At 38.9% G+C, this 21,506-nt stretch overlaps 1 protein-coding gene across 4 annotated transcripts in view; it reads right to left on the bottom strand.

Annotated features, from left to right (window-relative positions):
* Positions 1-21,506, bottom strand: part of PDK3 (pyruvate dehydrogenase kinase 3) — a 55,228-nt gene that overhangs the window by 16,978 nt on the left and 16,744 nt on the right. For all 4 annotated transcript variants that reach the window (XR_014226297.1, XM_082278608.1, XM_082278606.1 and 1 more), the window contains exons 2-5: positions 19,094-19,235; positions 12,373-12,444; positions 4,590-4,774; positions 2,404-2,493 (exon numbers count right to left, since the gene is read on the bottom strand). Coding sequence is in view for 3 of the 4 variants with exons in the window: in XM_082278608.1 (XP_082134734.1) it covers positions 2,404-2,493; positions 4,590-4,774; positions 12,373-12,444; positions 19,094-19,235 (489 nt within the window). In the remaining variant the exon portion in view is untranslated. The remainder of the gene's footprint in view (positions 1-2,403; positions 2,494-4,589; positions 4,775-12,372; positions 12,445-19,093; positions 19,236-21,506) is intronic.

Below are 21,506 nucleotides of genomic sequence, written 5' to 3'. Positions count from 1 at the left end.
TGGTGGACAGCGAGCTGTCCATGAGCCAGCAGTGCCCTGGGGGCCAGGAACACCAATGAATCCTGGGGTGCATTAGGAACAGCACTGCCAGCACGTCAGGGAGGGGATCCTGCCCTGCTACTCAGCCTCAGTGAGGTGTGCTTGGAGTGCTGTGTCCAGTTCTGGGCTCCTCAGGACAAGAGAGACATGGAGATCCTGGAGTGGGGTCCAGTGGAGAGCAACAAATATGGATTAAGGCCTGCAGCATCTCTCTTACCAGGAGAGACTGAGGGATTTGAGCCTGTTCAGCCCTGAGGAGAGACAACTGAGAGGGGACCTCATCAATGCCTAAAAGTATCTGTGGAGGAGGTGCCAAGAGGATGGAGCCTTTTGGAGGTTCTTTTCTGTGATGCTGAGCAATAGGACCAGAGGCAGAAACTGATGCACAGGAAGATCCACCTGAACATGGGGAAGAACTTCCCTGTGCAATGACCAAGCACTGGCACAGATTGCCCAGAGAGGGTGTGGAGTCTCCCTTACTGGAGATGTTCAAGAACCATCTGGACACAATCCTGCGCCATGTGATCTGGGATGAGCAGGGAGGCTGGACCACATGATCCACTGTGCTCCTTTCCAACCTGACCCATTCTGGGATTCTATATTTGAAAGATTTCTTACTGGTTTCTTAGCAAATCTAGGTCAGTCTGAGTGCAGTCTAACATTTCATCTTCCTCTAAAACTCAACTCTTTGGCAGAGTGCTAAGACTGAGAAAGAGACTGTGAAGTTCAAAGTGTGCTTCATGGTGTGGATGGAGATAAAGTAGCAACAAGAGTGAGGGATCTATTGGTAATCTAAAATCCTGGCTCCAGGAACAAACCTGAATTTGCCGTCAGCTCAAAAGTCTTAAGTGAGACAGAGACAGCCACTTCACACAGCACAGACACAACACCTGGTGTAGCTGCTTGAAACAAAAAGTGGCTGTCTAAATAATTTCTTCAATGTTTGAAGGGCATACAGAGCTTGTAGCTGCCACATACAATACCACATCGACATTTTAACTGATAAACAGCCCAGAATGCTGCCTGTGAACCAGAACATTTGGGAGCTAGCACAGCATACAGAACATAAATTAACCCCTCCACCAATTCTACAAGGAAAGGCCTCAATCACCTTGACAGGACTATACAACCCCTGTCTTTAAGGACATTTCATTTCTTTGAAAGGCAACACTGTTGGCTACACCCTTGTTTGTTCAGTGCTGTTTAAGACCTATTTTAGCTACTTGCTTGAAAACCGGACTTAGCACCTTCCGACACTATGCACTCCCCTGTCCAAGGCAGCAAGTATGAATCTGATGATCAAAATTGATTCAAATATTGCTATTGGTAGGAAAAGCTAAATAAACAACATGGCTGTAACATATACAATGCTGACACCAAAGTGGAGTACAGTCAATCAAAACAAAAAAAAAGCTGCTGAAAAAGGCCACCTTAGGAGCCAAGAAGAGCTAGAAAAAAGCTGTAAGAGAGCTGTAAAAAGCATTACAAAGCAAGCTATCATGCAGGTCAGACTTTGAGATAAGAAAGGTTTCCCTCTCCCTTCACCAAAGGGTGAGAGAAAGTAAAGGGGAGAAAATCATTCTTCCCCCCTTTGCAGCTGCACTAACAGCAGCAAAGGATAGAGCCTGGAATTCTCTCCTACAGCAAGACCTGCATTTGCTAATAGATACACCCAGAGTGTGAACCTCCCACGGAGAAATTCTTGAAGCAGCCAGCATTGCCTCATGCCTGCTTGTTAACATTCTGAAAGCATGTGAACATTCACAACTCAGAGCAAACAGGACTTCAGTGTGACTGCGCCAGATCAGTCAGGTGCAACCATCACATCCATGTCTTCTGCAGGAGACAGAACAGGCTGTGGTATGATCAGATGACAGAGGAAGGAGGAGTTTCACCGGGATATATGTACACACGAGGACATTTACAGAAAGGCCTAGCTAAAGCAAACTAAACCAAATGGCAATTTCACTTACTCTCAGTTTTCTGTAGTACCAGCATGAGATACAAAAGCAGTACATGAGAACCCGCTTCTAAGTATTTCAGGAAAAAACCATCTAAAGTTTAACAAAACATTTAGATACTTCATCTGATATTTAAAAGTACAGATTAAAGCTATTAAAAATCAAATTGTTTTCTTAGTTCTGTTAACAGACCAAAAGTTTCTCTCTTCTCAATAATGAAGACATTAGAAAGCCTCAATAAGCCCAGGGCTTTATCGTGAGCAACTGCAGAGCTTTCATTTATTAAAATAAGAAAAGAGAAATGGATTTAAATCACCTTCAGTCTCTTGTATCTCAATAACGTATTTCTGCATATTTTAAGTTGGGGGGATTTCAGTCAACAAAAATATTAACTTCATCTTACCTTTAACCACCTCTGCCACATCACAATTAGGATCAATACTTCCAATATGTTTGGGATGAGCGGGATTAATATCTCCACCAAACAGAAGTGCTAAAATAAAAAAGAAATGGTAGTAAATTATTTATTACCCTTGAGGCAGCCCAGAAAGTTTCAATTTGACGGTATCAGAGGCTTCCTGTATACTGCATCATTTTGTAAAAAGATACTCTAGCAAATTGTTAGAATCCTCATTTAGGAAGACTACTTGTCTAACTGCTCATCTTCCCCCCTTTTTTCTAGTTTTTACAGTTAAGACTAGTTAAAACAGAATTTGTGATGTAGGAGGGTTAAGGTGAAAACCTACATTTCAAAGCAGATTATCAAAAATTAGATAAAATTTAAATGTAAAATGCCATTATGCCAGAACAGAAGCACTCACAACAATGAAAACATTACAGTAAAAAGGACTGCAGAACTGTAAGGCATCATTAAAAGCCTTTTACACTCACCTAAGCTGCAATTTCACAGCGGGCACAGAGGTCTCACTCACTCACTCGACTTTCTCCCTGGATCTCAGCAGTATGATCCCCACTCCCTCTCTGCACAAGGGTCTGGAACTCACCAGACCCTTCACCAAGAGTTTAAAGAAGACTCTCAAAGAAGTAGAAAGGTTTTATACTTTATTTCAGGAGTGATTTTCTGCTATTTTAGCAAGTTAGTGAGCTCTGACATGAAGCAGGTGCAGCATGAGGTGAGCAAAAGTCCAGATCTGAAAGCTTTTCCTACCCTGTGCACAGCAAGCTCATACACTGGGTACTGTGTCCTTGCAGAATGGTGCTGTAAGAAACAGTCTGCCAGGAATGTAGGAACAGAAATGCAAACTACGTAAAAACTTGGTTTTGCATTCTGCTTTCCAATTATCTTTTTCTTCAGTGCTTCAAGATTAATATTTGCCATCACAGACATACCACTAACACTGCTAACACACTGACATTAGACAAGGTTAACTAAACTTTAAGCACCTACAAGCAGTTTTAAGCTCCAGTCAGTTAAAGAAGAAGATCCATAGGAAAAGGTAGTTCAGTTCAATGAATCAAGTTTAATATTTTAGAATTAGTGCAAATTATGCTAGCACTCAGCCCAAGAATTCTATTAGGACAATGTTTGTACTCTATTGCTAGAACTCTTCTATGAGAGCCTTTAAACTTGGTTTTATGTCTGTCATTTGTCTGCCCAGGTAAAAGTAAGGAAAAAACTGTACATTTATCTCATTTGGTATGCTTTGCCACATTCAAGTTATCTGTGCACACACAGCAAGGCATTTGTTAGTCACGGAAAAGGTTACTGGAAAGACACACAACTTGTAGTAAAACACCTCATACTACAGTACTCCAGCGTCCGCATTTTCTGTAGCGTACAACAATTTCTAAGAGCTCAGAAAAGCAGAATACTTAGCAGAGAATGAAGCTCTAGAGCTAAAAGGCACAAGACACACTAAAACAGATCAGAAGACTGTCCTTAACTTTACATAGATCACTTTCTGCATGGTTGCACATACTGGTTAATAGGAGCTGTGCAAGTAACTCCCTTCACTCTGTAATATGAATATAAAAAAGTGAGTTTATTAGTAACAACAAATGAAACAGAACCTAATGACAAAGGATGACTAATTCCAGCATTTATCCATAAATAGGAAATAGGAAGTAAGGGAAGATGAGATATAATTTAAAACTTCAGTTAGAAATACTCAATCTCTTTAGAAGGCAAGACAGTCTAGACAACTTGCTGGAAAAAACAATATGTATAGTACATAACCTATTCAAAATTTATGGCATCTTTGCATTTCACTGCGAAATAAATATGAGCTCTACAAACTATGTTGAAAGCTCTGTGAGCAGAAAGATACAGCTACTCTACTACTATCTAAAAATACTTCATGTATCACTTCATAAGCTATCTCAGCCAACAAGACTAAAAAGCGACAGCCACACTAACAAAGACTAACAATTCTAAAAGAAAGCACACTGGTGTTTCCGATTCATTTCTGATCACTGCAAAGTACCAAATTAACCAGTTGCCAGTATATCTTTTACCATAAGTAGCACAGAATAGTCATGAGTAAGGAAAAAAAACCAAAACAAAACAAAGCTTCAGGTTTACAAGCAGTAACGAATGAGTTTTCAAAGAAGAGAAAAGCAATTACTTACTGTGTTGGTTAATAAGCATACGGAAAGAGATGCGGTTGGTGTAGAATCTATCTAGAAAATACTGGATGTTACTGCTAACAAATGGGTCAAACCCATATTTTTCCTTGTATTCAATCACCCCTTGCGCCATGGTTGGAACCACGTCATTGTGTCTGTTCCTGACTTTAATTAAAACATCTAAAAAGCTACAGGAAACAAAATTAGAAACAGATTGTTAGAAGTAAAATTAACAACAGCATAACCATATTATCTGTTTACTACCCCTCCCAGTCAATAACAAAGTATCAGAGGGAAAACACAAAAATATAGTACTTCAATAAGCCTATTTAAAGAGAAGTATTTGAGCAACCTCTCACTCACAAGACCTGTGAAGCATTTAGAGCCCCAAATTAAGTTATTCCTCCCCAAAACGTTCCTTGAAATTAAATCAATTTCTCTTCACCATTGATGGATAGCAAAAGATTCTCTTTCACTGTAATCACATGCAGTATGGTAACTCTCATCCCCTGCAACTTCTTACAGTAGCTGGGAGATTGGAAAGGAAACTCAGGAAAAACAACCTGACCGCCCTTTATAATGTCTTTAGAAAAATTCATGTTTTCTTCCCAACACCTAAACCCACGCAGTTAACTTCGAATGCATTTCCTTCACCTGGCGCCTCTCGGGCTAAGTTAGAATCTCAGGACAAGTAATTGTGTGACTCCTGTTCAGTTTCCTCTCACACCACTGGATGGCAGAGCAAATACAACGGAGCTCTCCTCCGGAGCTCGGCAAATTTTGGGATAACACTAACACTCCCATTGCTTTTAGCAAGCATTTCCTTTGAAACAGCTTGGAGGATTTCTGTTTCTCCTGCCAAGGCAGCTCAACACCTATGATCTTCAATGTCCTCATCCTTTTTTCCCCCCACATGGTAACTCATACATACTTGAAATATCAATTATTAGTAGCTTTCTAAAGCTGAAACATGGAAAAATCAGTACTACTCAACTCTGCTACATTCTCCAATATTAAATTAATGTTAACACCACAATGTTTATGTAATGTTGTTTTATAAAGTACAAATGGTGAAATGCAGCTTTCCAAAGAAAGCACAGCTGGAAGAGCTGTTCAGCTATGCCTGTATCTGCAACTCTACGGATCCTTTCTCAAAAAACATCAGCAGCAGAACATACTTGGTGGATCTATAATAAATACTGATTATAAATGCATTCATTATTTCTATCAGAAGCAGAATATACACCAGCTAAGGAAAGAATCACAGAAATTATTGAAAGGTCATCTACTCCAATGCCCCTGCAAATGAGCAGGGGAAAGAACAAAGACCACGTAAAGTAAAAAAGACCAGCCTTTTAAATCTGATGCTTTCTTCCTTTTCAGCACCACTTAGTCAAGACAATTTTTTTATACCATTCTTAACAAGTGACATACTTCTAAAATAATTTCTCCTACTCTACACTGCCAGCTGCAAAGGAATGTAGGGTTCCTTTTTACTACTTTTTTCATGATCTTAAGTCTAGCTATCAGTTTTTGCCTGTGTGTTAAAAAACAGCTCAGCAGTCTTTCAACACTCCTCTGTTGCATAGGAAAGGGGAAGTTTTAACTGCCTAATTCCCCATTCTAAATACTATCACAGTACAGAATGACTGCTCTCTTACCAGTCTTGCTGACTGGGCAGCTTAGAACATTTAATGCTTAAAAGGTTTATCGACTTTTTATGTTTATTCAGTCTTGACTCTGTGTGATCTGTTGCCACTGAGAGGTGATGTTAGAGACTGGTGCCTGGCTGTACTTGTACTGCTTCTCTGTTTCTGAGCAACAAGACCCTAGTGAAGAGCAGAGCTGGAAGCAGCACTTACAGTCATGTCTGAAACAGAACTGACAACACTGTCTCCTGATAGTTGCTCTGCTATTTGTTTTTAAATACCTCCACTATCCACAGTATATACCTGATGCCAAGAGGGCAAATTGTTCACTGATATCCCACTACCGAAGTGCTTAAATGCACAGAGCATGCCAAAGGGCAAAGGGCTTAGGTTTATCTGCTGCAGACCAGCAAAATCATAGCTGAAGCTTAATCAGCATATAACTAAATATATAATAAAGTAATTCTTCATTATTGCACTGATATGGCAAACTTCCTGTTCCATCTTAAAAGATAACTGAATTCACTCACATGTTTCCATCAAGCAGATGCTTTTAAAGGAGTAAACACAAGAAGCAAACACAAGAAGCATATAGACACATTTGGAGTAGCAGGGCAGAAATCAGAACACATCTCCTTAATCTTAACACTCATTCCTTACAGTCCCTCTACCCACTACACCCCTGAAAGACACAAAGCTTTTATTCTACTCAAACTGTGGGAGACCATATTAAGGAATTTTTAAACTGCTTATGGGATTTACTGGGAATACTCCAGAACAGCTCTGAAAATTTTATTTGCCAATTACTTTTTTCCCCCACAATTCTGTTTTTTTCAAAACGATGAAGAATAAATGATGTAGTTGGTTTTACAAATGAGAAATTATTAATATGAAGTTACTTTAGTTAAGTGAGCTCCAGTGCTTTCTGTTAATATACAAGAACATTTCAGGCATTACCACAGGTGTTAAATAAATGAAGGCTAAAAAATTCTGCAAAGACAAAAATAACTTGTGTTGTGACATTCATTAATAAACTTCCTAATAACCTGTATATATTATTCTGTTTTGATCTATCATTATAGTGCAAGAAAACAAGCATAAGAAAGTCAGTATGAAGACAAAGGGAATTTTTTTTTTTAATGTCTCTTATGGATAGTATTATCTGAAAGATGAAAACCAAGAAAGTAATGAATAGAGTAAAAACCCTTTTAAATGCAACAGATGCAATGGTTTGGGGTTTTTTTAAATGGCTGGGTTTTTTTGAAGCAGCATTAGCTGGCAGCTGAGTACCACCAGAAACAGGTAAAAGTTCACACTGAAAGATTTCTCTACTAGAAAATGTATCTACTTCCAAAGTTCAAAACTAACTAAAAGTAGCATTTCATCTTACGTAAAAGTAACAAATGGCACCTCCGTAATCAAAAATAGAGCAATATTTACTTAGGTTAAACTGCTTACAGAACCACTATTTTAACTGCAGTGCTGCAGAAAGGAAGGCTCCTTGTTTACTAAGCTCCTTGTGTGTGTTATCTCAGGCATGTTGGCAGCTGATGGCCTCAGTGCCTCCCAGCTCTAGGACACTCCCCCGCACACCCTCCCTTGAGAGGGCCACAAAGAGAAAAATCATCAAAGAAACTCGGGGGTGCAGAGGCTGCACTAAGTGTCCTTTGAGAGCACATGTGAACAGCATGTTTTACAAACCCTTCAATTTTTGAAACACAGCTCCCACCTCCATGTGTTTACTGGATGCATATTGACATCTTGGGAAATTTCCAACACTTCTGCCCGCTCACACCCTTCTCCAAGCGTGGACACCTTATCTTAGGGCTCCTGTTATCACACTGTTTGGCAGAACTGCAGAAAAACTTTCACCTGACCTCTCTACAGCTCAAAAAAAGTATTTGTGTTATTGAAAATGTGAAACTCACCTACCATTTGGCAAGTGCCCACACTACTGACAGTGACACAGTAATGTGGCAATGTTGCAGTAAGGCTTCATGAGGTCTGCCAACCAACAGAAGGCAACAAACTGAAACGCTTCTGAAACGCTTCATCAGAAAAATGCTGAGGCAAAAAAAATCTCTTCAAAGGACTTTGTCCAACATTCACAAAAAGGTAAGGCTCATGAACATCCATCTGCCCTCAAATTCATTACATTAGGAGCAGAGAGAAGTTGGCCCACTCTGAAAAACAACAGCTTTAGTTTAATCTCTCACCTACTTCTATAACCACTCACCCTTTCCATTGCAGGGGTATTGCTGACTGTCTTTGTTGGCCACACACTGTAACACTTCAGGGACCACAGAGCTAAAAGTGGGTTATTCTTCTATCACCTTGGAGTCAGGCTCACAGCCCTCCACATTCTTCCACTACATCAATTTCCCAATTCACTTCACTGTGTGGCTTTACACACAGCTGTGTCAGTACATGGATGACATCTGCAATACTATAACACTAATACAGAAAATGGTTTCCTCAGAAAGAGAGCCCAGACTCTGAGAATACCAGAGCAGACTCCCAGAGAAGCAGAGATGGTAACACAAATAGAGGACAATTTTCTGCTCAATTGATAAAAGCATTGCACCATTTTAGAAAGCAGTAATTGAAGAACTACTGGCAACATTGATAGAGCACATCTGTGGATACTCGACCTCCGTGAACGACCAGTTTAGCTCCCCTTCTCTCCTGCGCTACTATAACCCTGATTAGCCAGAACAGAAAGTGAAGTCCACCTCAGCGACGGGAAGTCCACCAGGGCACCCTTTAATTTCTAAAAATCAACTGCTCTGTTATGCTTCATGTTTTGAGTGTCTGAGGTCAACACGACATTCAGCTCCAAAAAGAAGCTGCTGGGATGGGTACTGGAACAGAGACACTTCCACCCAGGCAAGACTCACATCTTGTAACACTAATTAAGCTAAAGAGAGAAGAGATGGGGGCCATCATGAAATGCCTGAATCACCTGATGCCCCACAGGACTCTGACAAGGATGGGCATTCGATGACCAAAGAATGCAAGGTTGGGTCTTCTGTACTACAAGCCATACAGTCTGTAACATTAATATGTAAAATGTGCTGTTCTACAGCATGTGCCACACAGGAACAGGACAGTGGAGAGAAGCCAAGAGATGAAGCCTGCTCCAATCCCTTATTAAAGGCTGCTCTTGGCAAGGTACTCAGAGATACCCCACAGATACTGCCCACACAAAAAAGGCTTTTGGTCCATACCTTATAAACCTCCAGGTTTTTCTTTAAGCAAATCAATCTGGTTGAAAAAAAGAACTATTCCTATTTATGCATCCTTAAAGACACTTACACAATGTCCCAGACAATGGCTCAAATTCGGTATGTAATGATATGTGCAATCAGAAAAGAACAGAAAACTTTTATACAAACTTAAATGAACTCCCGAGATGTGGGGTTTTTCCCCACTGAGAAGTTCATTAGCTACCAGCATTCCTGATACTTTCTGACCATACTGACACACTTCTGACCACAAGACATAAAAGTAGGATAGGACTAGATAGCAGCAACATGGAATACTGACACAGGAGTTGAGAAATTTGTTAGATTTATCTGTAGGTTATTGTAAGATAAATATGGACATAGTTATGAGTATTTTTGAAAGATGCAGTTTGTAACTAATATTAAAAAAATCCTAATTACAGTTCAATATGCAGTTAAATGGCTTAGCCTTCAGTAGGTTAGGAACAGATGACATCCCAGAGCAAGAAAGTAAATCTGACTTTCTAATCTTAGGTAGCCTATCCAATACTGCCAAAAGAAACAAATCTGCTCTTTAACTGGATAATACATTTTTAGTATCTTTTCACAGGCCAAATGCAGTACAGAAGACAACTCTTACTGTCAAAACCCTAGCTGGACTTCACCTCAATAGGTAGCAATAAATTCCAAACATCCTTATTATATGTGCTTAATTACATAGAATACAATAATTGCAAGATTGCAAAGCTTTTAACAAACAGTTATACTGAATGATATTGATATTTGCTTCATTATGAAATATTTGCTCTACCATACTCATATAGAGCATTGCAAACAATATTTGCAGTTGCCATGAAACAGTATCAAGAATGCCATATCCATACGGCAGATTTAGATAATTCATGTGTTAATTATGAGACTCTCAAAATAGATCTCCAAGAGAACTACTCATTAGCCTTCATAAATACATGTATTTATTATATTGTGATCTACCTTGAACCTCTGAAGTTCCTAAAAAGGTGAAATTCAGTTGCCTAAATACAGAACACCAAAGATGGTTTCAGAAACTACTTAACCACCTTGCCTCAACCCACACCCAGGACATTACAGGCTTAAGAGGACCTGTGTTACACTTGCCAGGCTCACACAGGTGTTTAGGACATCTCATGCCATCTCAAAGGGCAACAGACACTTAAGTTTCGGCAACCTCATCCCACAAAGGAAAGCCTGCTGATAAACTAGTCACAAGCAGAAATTCCTGTGTCATCAGCAAACAGTAAATACAGAATCACAATATGTAACAGCTAGAGTGGTTGAAAAATTGATTTATCCTCTACAGAACAGGCACACCTAGAATGCCACTAAAAACTATCTAATCTATTTATAAAAGCTTTTTAAATAGGATGCTCTACAGCCTTCAGTCTGTTCTCATTAATATTACAACCTTTACTTTTGCCCTGCATGCATTCTCAACTTTAATAAAAACCAGTTCTTCAGTTAGAGCAACCAATTATCCTTTATTACAGTGGCCTTATTTTTTTGGCACACAAAGACTTCCAGCGTCTCCAGTGTCTTTTTTTTGCCAGTCTCAACAAATGCCTTCAGCATTATTCAGAGGTGGAACTATCCAAGTCTCTAAATCTTGTTCCTTTCACATCAATACTGTCCACGAGTGTTTTAATTTCTTAAAAGGTAGTACCCAGAACTGCAGGCAGCATTCCAGCTTAGGACTCACACTGAGTAAATGGTTACTTTCCCCTTGTTCAATAGCACTACAATTTAGTCAGTCAGTGATCCTCATGGCTCCTACAGCTCTGCCATGACAAGGAGCAACAAGTTAACTTGGTACTCCTGCACTTGAGCTTCTCCTACACATATTGGTTGGTACACAAAAGCTAGTGTCAAGACCTCAGATAACATGCCCACAATCAAAAGAGTGAAACATCTGAAATGCGCCACCTCCTAAAACCCTTATTTAACCTAATGTAACATCACCGTTAATGCATCTGAAGTTTGCTGAAGACAAAGCACCATTTTTGCACAGCACAGGCCACATGGTGCACAAAGAGAGCAAGATATTCTATGAAACGCTCTATAAAGCGCTGCTTGATCATACAGGATTTCAGAGTTTAAAAAGAAATCCAAAAGACAAACTACCCTAAGAAAGCTAATTAATGGAACAAAAAACCTGCAAGAAGTAATACCCTGAAAGAAAGCTGACTGCTATAGGTACAGGGTAGCAACAGACTTCAGTGCTGGGCAGGTGTGTGTGTGTTTTGGTTGCTTTGTTTTCAAGTCTCTGATGCGTATGTTGCACCTGCCGTTCTCACATGTGGGGTTCTTTTCTGTTTTATGTGTACGCATTTCAGGGAAACATTCTAATGGTAATTTCAATATGATTTTGTTGATAAAGAAAATTGCCTAAATTTTCCTTTCTTCTCAAGTAATGTTATTCAGTGAGCTAGGTGAACACCACTAATTGAAATCCATTAAAAATCTTTTAGATAAAAACAATGACTGACACATTAGAATGCTTTCAAACTGGAAAAAAAAAATCAAACTATTAATGTGTTAACATACTTAATACACAGCAGAGCACTAAGCTCAACGTATACTAAAGTGACATTTTAGTCTTAAGTATCTGATATGCAAGTATAGTCTCACATCCATGTTCTTTTCTCAATACAGCCTTGGAGGAAGCATTTCATGCCATTTCTTAAACTACCATCTGCATAAATACAAAATATATTGTTCAAAAGCACTTAGATACCTACATGCTACTCCAAATTACAATTTTAGCTTTTGCCATACCTATTCTACCTTACAAATAAGGCAACTGTTATCATATAGTACAAAACAGCTTGGTATTTGAGACAGATTATTTTAAAATGAACTGTTATATCAATTACTCACTCATCCAGAACATGAGGATCCTCAGGACTTTTATTTTCATACTCTAAAAGCTCAAGGAAACTCTGCATGTACCTGAAATAACCAAAATTAGAAAGAGAGAATTAAAATACTTAAACCTGAAATACTTTTCAGTTTATTTAATTTTAACACTACAAGGTCACATAGGATAATAGATGCATAGTACACAGTTCTCTGCAAAGGCTAGAAGTAAGTGGGATGCTGCAACAAAGGGAAAGAAAGCAACCACAATATATTATATTGAGTTAAGAAGTATTACTTATGACCTTACAGTCTGCAATTCAGGAAAATTGCTATATAAATCAAACTGAAGTTAACAGGAGCAAAACCTCTCCACAGGTAGGTCTGTAATTTAGGTAGTTTCTCCCTGGATCTTGATTTTTCCGCTCATCGACTCTGTACAGATGTTAGCTTGTTCCCATGTTCCTCAGAGAGCAATCCAACTTTTCCTTCAAAATGAAGCTCAGGGAACACTCCCCAAAAGGCACACTAACAGGACTGCACCAAGCTGGTCCTCCCAGAGTACTCCAGAAGAGCACACCCATTCACACACTTCCACAGCTCCTTTGTACCTCGGGCCATGCGACACAGCCGTCAGTTTTGTAAAAACCTCTCTTACACAACACAGCTCTCTCCTGCTCAGACATTTGGGTCACATGAGATTAACTGAGGCTTAGAGTCCCAGAGGTACCACAGAGGACCCAAATCTGAACCCCTCAACATGAACGTGGCCAGCCTGCTCTGTAGGACACTGGCCTAACACCAGTATAAATTCTGCCACCTCACAGCACTGGGCCCCAGGACCAGGTATCACTCCCGGAGTACGTGCATTAGCAGTACAGATGGAGCTTTAAAGACTACAGAACCAGGACCTATTTCCTGAAGTAAATCACAAAAGGTATCAATCACACGCAGTATCAATAACACACTTAAAAGGGAGGGTTTCGACATTACCCTCCCTTCAGGTAAAGCACTGCCACTTACGATCTAATATCAACACTAATCAGATGTTTGTGTCACCAGCTCCAACTCCCTGCAATGGTGAAACAGATTGATTAAAAAAAACAAACCTTTCTTGCACAGGAAAACAACTCACTGAAAGGTCTAAACAGCTAAAGCTAGCACACAAGAAAAGACAACCACAGAGCCTACACAAGGAAAAACCAAAACAAATTACCAAGCCTTTCCTTCTGAGTAGCAGCAACCCAGTAGATTAGGTCAGCTCAACAAAATCACCTATGCATAAGCTCTTTGGGCAGCAGTTCCATGTTAAGACCAGCTTAATGAGGCTATGAAACTCCACCCTGCATCTTCAAGCTACAGTGAAGCTTAATTCAGCACCGCTGTGTATGTGACTCCCTTCAGAACCACATACCGCTTACTCCACCCCCATTTCAAGCTGCAGCCACAGGTCACTGTGACACTCCTCAGGGAGACTGACATTTTCAACATGGTCAGCACAGGAACACCAGCTCCTGTCCCTCCGTGCCTTTGTGCCCTCCTGCAAACATCAGGAACCATTACAGGAATCCCCCCAAATATTTGTCACTTACAAGTAGGGCATATAGCTGATACCTCTAATATTGCTTATTTTAAAAGATACTATTTTATGCTGCTAAGAGATGGCACCAGTTAACAACCATCACTCTGAACTCGGCTGATTCCCATGCAACAATTAACAAATCATGACCATACTCACTCTGAAGTGTGTTCTTCAACCCCCACCTGTCATCATATAATATTATGAAAGTCCTGTTTCTGAATGACACCACCACACTTGAGAAGCAACACAACTGGCTGGTTTTAATGCAGACCTCCTACCATAAATGTCAAGCATCAGCAATCCTGTACAGACACGAGGATAAAACAGCAGTGAATGCTGCTGGTACTGAAGGTAGCTGATACCTGATTTTTGTACTGTGTGGATTTGACTGGTTGCCTGCCATTACTGGAGAAATTATGGAAAATGGCAATGCTTTTCCTTTAGAGTTATCAACAATTTTTAGATGTGTCTTTCTGATTCTAAAGAAATTCAGAAATCAAGTTCATTAGTAAAAGCACTGTATCTAGCAAGTTAGAGGGACCAGCTTAAAGGTTAACTTCAAATCTAAGTTACCCAAATTTCTTCCAAGCCTGTGACAAGCTAGAAAAAAGTCACCTTATGTCAAACAACCCTAACCCACTGCTCAGTGTCTACCACTGTACATTAGCCAGTCTGGATGTTGTAAGAGACGCTGTGTCTTAAGTCTCTCAATAGAAACTCGGAGCTGCAAATGCTGGTACATCTTTTTCTTTTATGCAGGTGTGATTTCCAGTTTGTACACCAAAGTCAGCACCCCCTCCACCCCGTACCCCACTTCCTCTCTACCAAACAGCTCAAAATTAAAGAAATTAAGAGAAAACATATTTAAAATTATATTCATAACTCTGGTCTTAATGACCACCGCCATTACACTCTGATGACAGGGGAGCAGTCAGTAATACATTCCTATAAAAGCGTGTGTGAAAAAGTCATTCCCTTTTCATACAATCCATCTACTCCCTTGCATTTTCTTTTGATTTGAATTGTAGCTGCAGAGAGGGATAAATGAAGGTGGTAACTACAGGATTTATCAAGCAATGAAAAGCAAGACCTTGTGATGTCTAAACATAATTCATACACAATTACAAGCCAGAAAGAACAAAAGACAGAAGTACCAGAATAATGCATGACTTGCTGTGTCATTAATAAATCAATACAACTATACAGAATACAAATCCACCAAAAAAAAAAAAAAAAAAAAAAATCCAGCATATATGAGAAAAAGACAATGTCAGTTATATTTTGCGGTATTTGGTGAGTCACCAAAACCAGAAATCAAAGCCTATGCCCTTCAAACATATTGTCTTTCTGGTTTTCAATTTTTTATCAGAATACACTACAATTGGTCAAGCTCTTTGGTTTCAAGCACCCTTCTGCCTTGTTCTTCTGTTAATTACTGCCACGTAGATTGAATTCTTGTTAGTCTGCCAAACGCAATAATTTTAGAATGGCACATTGCATACATGAAAGCACTGCAAAAGCCCATAATGTCAACTCTGGGTTTTCTTTTCTTTTTTAATTCATACAAGATACTTCTGCTTTTTCCCTGATGTGTATTTCACCAAAATTTTCCTTTACAATCATTCTAATACCAAAGCACTAAAAAGATAAAACAAATCTCCATGGTAACACAATCTTGATAGCATAGTCTCAATGTAGAAAATAGAGAAAAAACCAATTATTAATCCCCAAACTGTATGTATTTCTTTAATGGGTCTTTCCCAAGAGAGAAATTTATAGCATATTCCAAGGAAAAGCACTAAAGAAAAATAGAGAAATTTGTCCAGGGCTAAATAAAATGTGAATTTTATATATAACTAACATACTGTGCAAACCTCACACTTACTTTAGGTATTTTATAAGCTCTAACCTTATCCATTGTAAGGTTTTATTGTAACTATTTTCCCTCATCACATTAGTGACCATATCCTTTATTATACAATTCTGCCATATGTACTGTATCCTACCTGCGCTTTAGCTATAGTGCCTTCTCAAAGCTGGCCTAAAAAAGGTCCACTTCTTTGGATCAAGCAAGTTCCCCATTAATTTTGAAAAGCTGAACACAAGGCACTGATTGTTGCTCTGTCTGCTGTTTGGAACCATTGCAGCTCACAGCCAAAACATAATAACAAGACAGCGTTACTGTCTTGATTCACTTTATTCCTTCCCTACTCCATGCAAATGATACACAAAAACTAAGCTATGAACTTGAACTGGGACAGACCTGATGTTTTACCTTTACTGAAATGCAGAACTATTCTTTTTGGTTTGTTCAGAGTTCACTCTCTGGGCAGTGCCAGATTTATTCAGGAAGGTGTAGCTGAGCAGTAAAAAGGAAGGACAGTGGTCTTGTCTCTCCCTCAGTGCTGCACACATCAGGCTGAGGAGCCCAGAAAGGAAAGAGAAAAAACCAACAGAGCACCTTTCCCAAGAGCAATCAAGCACTCAGTTGTAAAATCTGATAGGCATCGAAGCACAGGAAGCAAAGTGCCTCCAGCATGGCCATGGAGATGGATTGGAGAAGGAAAGAACAGGTCTTGCCTGCAGCAGGGAGTGACAAAATGAAGCTGCCTCCCAAGGGAGCCATAAAGGGCAAGAAAACAGACAAAATCCAGAATGTTTGATGACTGGAAGCACAGAGGATTGATAGGAAAGGATCCATGCTGTAGTGTAGGCAGGGTTGATTTCTTATTCCTCTATTTACAGAGCCATTTCAATTTAAAAGTCTAGTAAAACCCATCTTAAAGATTAGGACCTTTTTGTTTTCTTTTTCAGCATGCTGGCATTAAGGAATAGATTGGGAACTCAAATGTTAAAGCTCCAGCTATTTGGAGTCTCACCAAAATTACATAAAAAAATAAGTTTTCTAGTGTAAAACGGTAGCAAAAATAAAACAAACATGCTTGTGACTATATAAATTACTGAAAATTAGCAAATAAATATATTAAAGTGAATAATGCATTAAATGTCTTGCTCTCTTGTAGCAACAGATTTTTGTTTCCATATTAATGAACTGCCAAGCTTTCTCAACCTATAGCGTAGTTTTGAAGTGCATCAAGAAGAGCTTTTTCATTTTACAAGCTCACAAAACAGCTGAACAGCTTAACTTATATTTATTTATTCTACTATGTAAATTCAGGAATCTCACTCTAGGTATCTCTAAACTTTAGATTAAGAAACTATAAATATGTTTCAAAATGTGCTATCAGCATAGCTGCATAATACTCAAGGTCATTCACACTGAAGTTAATAAAATCTTTGTTTTGGTCTTTTTAGAAGATAAATTTAGAAGTAAATTTTCCCCAAGGTTCATCATCAGGACTTACAAACTAGAGGTTTGATAAGCAATTAAAAACCTCCGAGCAGAAAACAAAAACTAAGCTCTTTAAATTCAACACCTATAATATCACAGGAAAAAAATGCTACAATTACTGTTATCTTTGACATAAGATTATAAAAATATTCTCACACAATCTCAACAAAAATACTCCTTTCCACAAAAACTGTTAGTTAACTGTGAAGAAAATTACAGAAAACATTCTGATTTCAAGCTTCCATCTCTGGGCTTGATGTCCACTCCACCTTCTTCACCACATTACAGTTTGGTATTTTAGCCCATTCAGCAGATAACTATTGGTCTACAGGTGTGATAGTGCAAATCATATTGTCATATAACACTTGATACTGCTTTTTTCATTTGCAGTTCGGGGATTTTTTTCCCTTTTTAATCAGTAGTATCTATTGTGACCATAGAAAGCATCACGTGAGTCCTCAAACATCTTCAACAAAAATTCTGAAGGGTCCCTCCACTCTGAACACCCGCTCAGTTCCTTTGCCAGAGGGATCCAAATGTTGTTTAGTTCTGTGTTGGTAGGGCAGAAGCACAAGCCACAGCACAGACATTTGGACTAGAAGTATTATGCTGCTGTCACTACAGAAAAATTACTTCCTTTCTTCCATTAATCTATTTGTCCACGTTTCATTAAAGACAGCTCCACAAGTCAACCAGATTAGAAACACCTAAAAGGCCTGCATATTATCTACTCTTTTCTATGTGCATAACAACTTCCTGTGACATCAGACAGACAAGCCTTCAAACCTTGCAAGCCGCCACTTAACCACAAAGTGATTGTGTGGCTCCACAGCATTTACACTCACTTGAAGCACTTCATCACTATACTTGAAGTGGTCATCAAGACATCCAGTGTTAACCTTGCAAAGACAAACACAATACCACACATCCTAATTTATATTTTCTAAGTCTGAAGCTTGGTAAATATGACACCCAGTCAATGTACAGTCAGCACAGAAGCTCTTGGCTTAATGCTATGACTGAACTTAACACAAGCCTACAACATTAGCTGCTTTTACAGTAAAATAAGCTGCTACTCATAAAGGGACTTCTGTTGCATACTACAAAGATATTTTTACAAAAAGTCTTTGGAAAAGTATTAACTGGTAAATGGACAATAAATACCCCATGAACAACAATTTTTTAGTGCTTAATACATCCAAGGCAGCAGTCTCTAAATCTCACCGAACATGCAATTAGGCTAGAAATTAATTACTGTGGAAAAGATGACAGGACCTTGAATCACTTTGGATCCACGCTGGTTATTACAATGGAGATTGTAGTTTACTGGATGACACCAGATTTTTGACCCATTCCATAACTTCTACTGAATACCAGGTTATGTTTTTAAAGATTTAGCAGTGAGAAAAATAGATGAGGTTTTAATTTTCTCTCAATATTTTTGATGAAGGAAGAATACAGAGAAAGAACAGCTATTTCAAGAAGCCATGAGTGCAATACAGTAAGGAATGTTAAAAAAGCTTGCTCTTGGAAGTTACAGATGCATTTTAATTACCTGGGAGACAACAGTATGTTTTTACTAACTCACAAGAGTAACTTATAAATCCTTAGCTAGGATCCAGATTAGGGTATATACTCAACATCAGACAGAAAAAAATGAAACCTCATTTGACACGACATACTATAAACAATTCAAGGCAGAAAACCAACCGATTCAGAAAAATTCAAAAATTCTTTGTTGCGAGCAAAACAACACATACAGTATTAGTTTTGCAATAACTTTTCAATCCACTTTTTTTTAAACTTACCAACTCTGCACCAGCCCAACCGAAGGCCTGTTCAGTAAATTATCAGGCAGCAAATTCACTTCCCTCATGGTGTTTGCCAGTCGAACAGGCAGCTCCTTCCGCAGGAACATGTATGAAGTCTTCTCGCAGGCATTGTCACGACCTGTCAGTAGGAAGGAAAAACAGATGCCCATTGCAGCAGATCAAATTTTAGACCTCCTAATGTTAGAAGTTTAAAAAAAAAAAAAAAAAAGTTGTGAAAATAAAAGGTTTTAAAGCGATTTCAGTACCCATCTTCACTTTCCTCTCACGAGACACATTTTAAACTTTTGCCTTCCTAGAGCTTAACCCTTTTTGTCTGACATTCTTGCACATTTCACATAATCTCATTTTCTCTCGCATAAATCTCTCATCATAGAAATAAAATTCATCAAATACCAAATACTTGATATTACTTGGAAATATGACGCCAAAATACTAGCTTTTATCAGTACAACTTTTATACTAATGAGCTTTTAAAAAGTAAACGCTGCACACATAACAGAGGGTAAGGAGTGAAAACAAAAGGATGAAACTGTGACAACAGTTTGCTGATGTTTCATGTCACAAGTTGTTCAAACTTAAGTACTTTAATATTTGAGGAGCACCTGGTGAGACCAGCACGGGCTGTCATCCCTCCTGGGATTGGCCTATAAGATTCTCACTAGAGACCTGGAAGGAAAGTCCAGTGCTTATCACCACATTCCCATTTGGAAAGGCCTCAGCTAAGATTATCTTTAACTTTCATTTTTAAAACAGATTTTTATCTAGGCTAGTATTTTGAAAATAAAACATTAAAACCCCCCCGATCATACAGTTAGAAAGCAAATAAATGGATCCAGCAAAATAACAATACCTTCCTGCAGACCTAGTTGTAACAGTCTTCATTCTCTGAAGCCAGCCTATACAAATCGAAAGACTGACATGGCTAAGAGCAATCTTAAGCTAAAGTAGCTACTAAAGATACCTATAAAATTTTAACTACAAATATTTAAAAGCACAAGATATTAAGACACTTGCCCAAGTAGTTTAGATAGAAGATCAGACCTTACTTAACATAGTTTTTTGTATTTCGCGTCATTTAACAAGTGGGTAAAGTCCCTATCATAACTAATTTCTAAAGAGTCCAGGTAAGTTAAATTTTTTAAGAAGTCCATGTTTTACTTGTAATGAACAGCCAGTATTCTGCTTTCATCTAGAAAGACAGCAAATGTTCTTTTGTGATGATAACCAGTTCAACCATCCACAAAATTTCTGAGTGAAGGCATAATGTAAGAGCCACAAATTATGTTCAAGCAAACCAGAAAGTGTTAAAAGCACTGCTAGGTCCATAATCACTGAGATTTGCAATTTGAAAGATTCAAGTACAGTGCAACCAGCACAATCAAGGAGATACTTTTAAAGACAGTCCCATTATAATCACAGAGTTTTCACCTTCTTTGCATAGGTAACACACACTGATGGATTAGTTCCCAAACCCTGACATTATCTTGGGGAATATGCAGGAAGGATTAGCATTTCCCTTTTTTCTTGCTCATTTAGGTATCAACCTGGGGGTCATTAAATTCTGATAGTGCCATCAATTCCATTACAGTTCTTCCAGCAAACATTTGGACCTACTTTACTTGCTCACATTTGCACATCTCAATTACAAATACATGCATCCTGTCAAAATTAAGACAAAGGAAACAAGACATTACATTGTTTTCTGTGAAGCACAGTAACGATTTCAGAGTTCAATTTTTCAAGTAAGTCAGATACCAATTCACCTACAACAGAGGAGAGACACGAGGCTGAACAGCAGGAAAGACTCCCTGGCTTAGCTCAGCCTGTACCTTCTGAGCTGGAAAACCCCTCAGAACAAAGACAACAACTGCTTCTTCCCAAGAGTGACTAAGAGCAAGTCCAGTTATTCTCTAGGCAATAAAAAGCAAAATGAAAGACAGCCCATACAGAAAATAAGAAAATTATGAACAAGAACCCATAGCCCATGGATTTGTGCAAGGCAAACAACAAAAGCTGCTACAGGAAAGCAGAACTGGCTGAAAAGACCCACTTCCTCTGCTCCCACAGGCAAGGGCATATCTCTATTCAACATGTCTCACTCCAGCAGCTCTAAACCGTCTCTTTAAGGAGCTGCCTTGCCCTGTTGTACAGTTACATTTTAGGTACAGAGCCCTTTGGGGTCCCTTTGCATGCTCAGTGCAGGAAAAGGAAAGGAAGCTCTGGTTTAAGCCTTCCCAGCTTACAGGCTTGCTTCAGCTTAAGTTCAGCTCATCTGTTTGGTTTGGGGCACATGGTCCTTGTATCAGCTGCTCAGCTGCAGTCAGTTTATCTGAGAGCCTCCACAGAGCTGTTTCAGCACTTAGCATCAGGTCAGTTACCTGCCTGCCAG

Source organism: Coloeus monedula (assembly GCF_965178545.1).
Source record: "Coloeus monedula genome assembly, chromosome: 3".
NCBI lineage: Eukaryota > Metazoa > Chordata > Aves > Passeriformes > Corvidae > Coloeus > Coloeus monedula.
This window is presented reverse-complemented; position numbering and strand designations above follow the sequence as displayed.